General features: G+C 44.6%; 2 protein-coding genes across 2 annotated transcripts; both read left to right on the forward strand.

The window, feature by feature from the left end:
* The first annotated feature begins 2,303 nt into the window (after positions 1 to 2,303).
* Positions 2,304 to 3,419, forward strand: LOC141680118 (uncharacterized). The gene is made up of 2 exons (XM_074486428.1): positions 2,304 to 2,720; positions 2,856 to 3,419. The coding sequence occupies exons 1-2, from the start codon at positions 2,304 to 2,306 to the stop codon at positions 3,417 to 3,419; spliced, it is 981 nt and encodes a 326-aa protein (XP_074342529.1).
* Positions 3,420 to 5,382: 1,963 nt separating this feature from the next.
* On the forward strand, positions 5,383 to 6,183 carry LOC141680119 (uncharacterized). Its single transcript, XM_074486429.1, has one exon. It carries the CDS (start codon positions 5,383 to 5,385, stop codon positions 6,181 to 6,183), a length of 801 nt encoding a protein of 266 aa, XP_074342530.1.
* Positions 6,184 to 6,543: the final 360 nt, after the last annotated feature.

Below are 6,543 nucleotides of genomic sequence, written 5' to 3' on the forward strand. Positions count from 1 at the left end.
ACCTATAATTTTTCCATGAATTTATCTGCATCTGCGCCATTTTGACAAGTAGTCCTTTAGCCTGGGCGTTAGTAAATTCTGATGAAGGTAAGAGAGTTTGGTCTGAGTTGTCAGAGGTTGCATTACAGTTTGTTACTTGAACTCTAGTTGTTGATTTTGTTTTGATGATTTAGTAGAAGAAATTACAACCTGAGAAACCACGAGTTTAATCTCCGAAGAAGTTGATTTATCAAATTTGCTCATCCATCACTAGTTTTATTATACTTTTTTAAGCTAGGTAAAATTTTGCATTTGTTTTCAGTTATCTTCCCCCCTTTTTGACATCAGCATGAGCGGAGAAAGAATGGCCTTTAGCTTGGGATCGAGTGAATCCACCTTCATTTTCATTGGCAGTGTCTAATAGTACATATAGCTCCTGAAAGGCCTAGGCACGGACTCCTAACTCCATATAGCTCCTGGAAGGACTAATTCTGGACCTCTAACTCAGTCTAGTCCTGCGCACTGCCAGTCCTGACTGGCCCAGTCCCGCAAACCCAACCTTGACAAATCCCAGCATGTGAGACACTAGCCTAAGCATATGACGGGGATAACCGTCACACATCAATCATGGGAATAATCAGGGCACGTGTCAGAGCATCCTTAGAACATTCCTCGACCAGTCCCGCGCTGCCACGTGTAACGCATCCACTCCAACCAGGTGTCCTCCGCTCCCAGAACCAATGGCTATGATTTAAAGGTACCACCCCAAAACCCTATCCTTGGGCTATAAAAAGCCCAAGAAGGTAAGGTTTTGGGGTTAATCACTTTCTTACACTCATATACACACACAACCACCCTTCATTCATATTTATCTTCATCTTACCCAAAAGCGAGTTCTTACTCTCACACCGGAGGCGCCGCGGGACTCAAACCCCCCTTCCGGTGTTGTTTTATAGGAACCCCACCACAGCTACACCTCCACAGCGGTGAAGGATCCAGGCACGGCATCGAAGGAGCGGCCCCGCCACCAGAAGTTATCATTTGGCGCTAGAAGGAGGGGCTCTCCATCCTTGGGTCTCGGTGCCCCTGAATTCACCTTCATCAACAAGCTCTTGAAAGAGTCCATTTATTTAACTTGTAAGAACCCAAGCAACCAAACTCTCTCGTAAACATGAATGTTGTTTATTTAAGCCACGTTTGTGTGTACTCGTTATTTTAGGCCACGTTTGTGTGAGCCCTGTTTTGTTAATTTAAGACATGTTTGTGTGTGTTATTGTTAGCTTTGATCGTTTTAGAACCCCGATTTTGCTCTAGTTTGAATATTGCATTTCTGTTCTACTACATTGTTCAGTAGTCCCAAAAGATTGTTTAGACTAGTCCCAGAAAGCTGTTTGTTATTGCTTACTATTGTTTGGGATAGTTTTTATGATTTTCGAAAAGCAACCTTAGATCGATACTTTCTGTAGCATATTGTTGTTAGTTGTTGTTGTTATTGTTGAGAAATGGCAAGACCAGGAAAGCATACTTCTGGAAGACCATCTGCTAGTACTCAGGTCCAAGAGCCGGACCACTCCCAGGCCCTTGATGCAGGAGCCGAAGCATTCCAGGAGCAACCATTGTAACACACTCCCGTCGTGGAGAGAATTGTAAACACCAGGGACGCTAGAAGCCTTATTGAGCTTAACCAATACAAGTACACCAATGTCCCGGTGGCCGAAGAGCACATGGCCAATCTTACAAGTGATGAACTGGCGGAAGTAATCAGGCTCTATAGGCAGGAGCAAATCCGGCTCCAGGAAGAAGCCGAACTTGAGGAGGAACCGGAGGAGTCCGGGGACTCCCAGCAATCTAAGAGATTTGTGTTTGACCAAATTGGGGCTAAGGGAAAGAAAAGCAAGAAGGATTAAGGTAATAAGAAGGAAGCAGAAGCTGCTAAGCACAAAAGGTTGGAAGAGATGCGGGAGCAAATCGGAAAAGAGAAAGAAGCAAAGCTAGAACTAAAAATCTAGAAGAGGATGCAGTTAGAAGAAGAAAAGCTACTGGCTAAGTCCAGGATCAAGAGAACCCGGAGGGATCCCACTCCGGAGCTGATTTCTGATGATGAAGAAGAAAAGAAGCAGAAGGATCTAAAAGACATTATCTACGAGTTGCAAAAAAAGATGGACAGAGACTCAGGAGTAGAAATTGGAGAAACATTAACTCCTTTCAGCCACTCCTTAGAGGCCATTCCCTGACAGCGGGACTTGAAGCATTACAACTTTGACTCCTTTGATGGTCTAGGAGACCCGGAGGAGCACCTGAACTACTTTGAGCAGATAGTGCAAATGTATTACTACAATGACCTGACGAAATCAAGGTTCTTCGCTTCAACTCTTAAGGAAGGGGCCTATAGATGGTTCAGCAGGATCCCCTCCCGCAGCATCCATAGTTGGAAGGAGTTTCGCGCTTCCTTCCTTCGGAGATTTCGGGAAAACAAAATGCATGAAATGCACATGTGTCACTTGGAGACAATCCGGCAACATGACAACGAATCTCTCTCTGCATATATGCGCCGGTTCCAGGAAGCAATCAACAAAGTCTCGAGTTTTGATGAGCAGGAAGCTTTGAGCATTTTTAGGAGAAACTTGGACCAAGAGCACAATGAGAGATATATCGTAGAACTGATCAATAAGGAGCCGCAAAGTCTGGCAGCAGCTTACTTCATGGCTGCCAGATTCATAAAGGAAACCAATATGCTCCAGGCAATGAGGATGACCCGGAATGGGGGGCCCAGGAGCAAAAACACTGATGACCGATCGAAAGGGGGTTACCATCAGGATAAGAAGTTCAAGCAAAACCAACAAAGCTAAGAAAAACAAACTACTCCGGTTTTTCAGAGACTTGGTCCTAAGAAGGAGTCAAAGAGCGATCCAGGACCCGCGAAGCAACCCCGGGAGCCAAAGCAGGAGTCGGACTGGACTCCCCTCAACATGACCCGGGAGGAAATCTTGAAGGAGGTAAAAGACAAGCCTTTCAATTATCTTCTGAAGCCAATGCAAACTCCACCGGAGAGCAGGCCTTACAATAGGCAGTGCGATTATCATGAAATCCATGGCCACAAGACTGAGAACTGCTTGTCACTCAAGTATTTCATTGAGGACCAAGTGAAGAAAGGAAATATGAACAAGTACTTAGTCCGGGACAGCAACAACAGAGGGGAATCGCAGAAGAGAGGAAAGAATGTAGTCAACGTAGTCCTAAGAGGCTCCCACTCCCCACCTCGGACCCCGGACTTCGGCGAAGAAGTGCTCTCAATTTATACACTCCCAGACCTGGTGATATCCTTCAGCAGCAAGGACTATGAAGGAGTTAACCCTCATCATAATGCAGCTTTGGTTGTCACTTTGGACATCTTTGATGATGAAGTAAGAAGAATCTCATTGACATTGGTTTCTCAGTAATTATTATCTTCAAACACACGATGGATCGAATACAGTTAGGGAACGTCCGCTTAAACGAGTGTCGGGAGGACCCACTCTATGGGTTCGGACAGAACTTAGTCCCGATTCAAGGAAATTTATATCTACCAGTCATTATTGGAACCGCTCATAACTAAGTGACTCATGTCATCAAGTTTTATGTAATCAATGCTCCTTTATCATAAAATGAAATCATTGGCAGATCAACTTTGACAATGATGAAAGCGATAACTTCAATCTCCCATCTCAAGTTCAAGTTCCCAACCCCGACAGGAGTCGGAGAAATAAAAGGAAATTATGAAGTTGCTGAAACATGCTACACCCAGGGGTTAGCCATGGCAGAAACCCACCAGGACAACAAAAGGAAGGCAACAGTCCTTCGCAAGCAACAAAGCATGAAGAAGAACCGACCCCAGCCAAGGGAAGAAGCAACAAAAGAAGTACAACTCATTGAGTCAAGTCCGGAACAAGAAGCAGATATAACAAGTCCGGAAGGACCGGAAAGCAACCAAGTCATGGTAATGGACAAGGCAAATCAGGTCCTAGACCAAGCTAGTCCTACCATGCAAGCAACCAAAGAATCTGAACAAGTAAACTCCTATCTGAAGAAGAACTCTGAATCCCGAATTCACCAAATGGTTTCAAACAAAGAACAAGAAAAAATCGAAGCTACAGTCGAAATAGAAGAAGTCTGGATTGATAAAAGCAGTCCTAACAAAAAGGTAAAAGTTGGGTCAGGACTCGAGGAGTCCTTCAAGGAAAGATTAGTGTGCCTGCTCTGGGAGTACAAAGATGTTTTTGCCTGGAGTCCAAGAGATATGCCCGGACTACATGAATCCATAGCAATGCACAGCTTGGACGTCAACTCCAACAGAAAACCAGTCAAACAAAAAAGAAGGATTTTTGCCCCGGAGAGACAAAAAACCATAGACGAGGAAGTGGAGAAGCTACTCAAAGCAGGAATCATCAAAGAAATCAAATACCCGGAGTGGCTAGCTAATGTTGTTATGGTGAAGAAGTCCAACGGCAAATGGAGAATGTTTGTGGACTACACTGATCTGAATGATGCATGCCCGAATGACCCATACCCTCTCCCAAATATTGATCAATCGATAGATGCTACTTCCGAACACATCATGTTAAGTTTCATGGACGCCATCTCTGGATACAATCATATCAAGGTGAACCCGAATGACATACCTAAGCCAGCATTCATAACTCACAGAGCAGTCTATGCTTATGTGATGCTGCCCTTCGGACTGACAAGCGCATGATCAACTTACCAGAGAGCCATGAATAAGATATTCAAGTCCCATTTTGGGAGAAACTTGGAATGCTATGTCGATGACATGATTTCCAAATCAGCAACTATACCAGGACATGTGGAAGATATGAAGGAGTGTTTTGACAACCTAAGGAAGAATCAACTCAAGATGAATCCGGAGAAATGCACCTTCGGAGTAGGAGCAGGCAACTTCCTAGGATTCATGATCAGCAACAGAGGCATAGAAGCCAATCCGGAGAAAATAAAAGCAATCCAGGAGATGAGGGCTCCTAGGACCCAAAGAGATGTGCAAAAGCTAGCAGGATTCCTAACAGCACTCAGGAGATTTGTCTCAAACTAGCAGAAAGGTGCTTACCATTATTTGATTTACTCAAAGGAGAAAGCAACAAGAAAGAGGTGAACTGGAGTCCGGAGTGCCAAAAGGCATTTAGGGAAATCAATTCCTACCTCTCTCAGCCACCAGTCCTAACTAAATCTCAACTAGGAGAGCCTCTCTACTTATACTTGTCAGCAGGACCACAAGCCGTAGGAGCAGCCCTAATCAGGGAAGAGAATGGAAGACAGCAACCAGTCTACTACGTAAGCTAAGTTCTTAAAGATGTGGAAACAAGGTACCCAAGACTTGAGAAGTTTGCCTTCGCCTTAGTCACAACTTCAAGAATGCTCAGGCACTACTTCCAAGGAAGAGAAATCAGAGTGGACACAAATCAGCCCTTAAGGAAGATAATTCACAAGCCAGATATCTCGGGAAGACTTGTCAATTGGGTTGTGGAGTTGAGCCAGTTCAATTTAAGCTTCATTCCCCGGACTGCCATTAAAGCTCAAGCACTTGCAGATCTCATAATCGAATGCAACTTCCCAGAAGAAGAGCCAGAACCAATAAACATGGATCCAGAAATAGAACAAAATGCATGTCCGGGAGCCTGGACCTTGAAAGTAGATGGTTCTTCAACAAGCAAAAGGTCAGGAGTCGGGCTCATACTAAAGAGTCCTGAAGGATTCACCATTCAAACAGCTATATCTTTCGGATTCCCCGTAACAAACAACCAGGCAGAATATGAGGCGTTAATTGCAGGACTAAAGCTCTCCAGGACCCTGAGGGTCCAGGACTTAAAAATCTACAGCGACTCCCAGATAGTGGTCAAGCAAACAAACGGAGAATATATGGAAAAAGACCCTATTCTGGCGAAGTACCAAGCACTGGTTCAAAGTTACTTACCCTCAATACCAAACCATCAAGTCCTTCAGATATGTCGAGAAGAAAATGAAGAAGGGGATATTCTATCCAAATTAGTCCGGAACTCATCAGATCTGGACTGCTCAGTTTACTTCGAAGAACTCCACAAACCATCTATTGAATCCGGAGAGGTCTTGGAGATCGAAAGCAACCAGAACTGGATGACTCCCTTCATCAACTATTTGGAGAAAGGGGAGCTCCCGGAGGATAAAGGAAAAGCCTAAAGATTGAAAGCAAAAGCAGCCAAGTTCTTCCTCGAAGAAGGACTACTCTACCGCAGGAATTTCTCATCTCTTATCCTAAAATGTATCGGCCCAGAAGAAGCAAAGTACTGTTTGGCGGAAGTGTGTGAAGTGATAGGCAGAGATCACATGTCCGCAAAGGCCCTAGCTCATAAAATCATAAGACAAGGCTACTACTGGCCAACTATCCACCAAGACGCAATAGAGTTCGTGAAAAATGCAAGGAATGCCAATTCTTCAGCAATGTGTCCCGGATCAGCCCAGTCCTACCCTCCTCAGTCCTATCACCTATCCCATTTGCTGTCTGGGGTATTGATATCATGGGACCCTTTCCCCGGGCCA

Source organism: Apium graveolens, chromosome 8, assembly GCF_009905375.1.
Source record: "Apium graveolens cultivar Ventura chromosome 8, ASM990537v1, whole genome shotgun sequence".
In the NCBI taxonomy this organism is placed as follows: Eukaryota; Viridiplantae; Streptophyta; class Magnoliopsida; order Apiales; family Apiaceae; genus Apium; species Apium graveolens.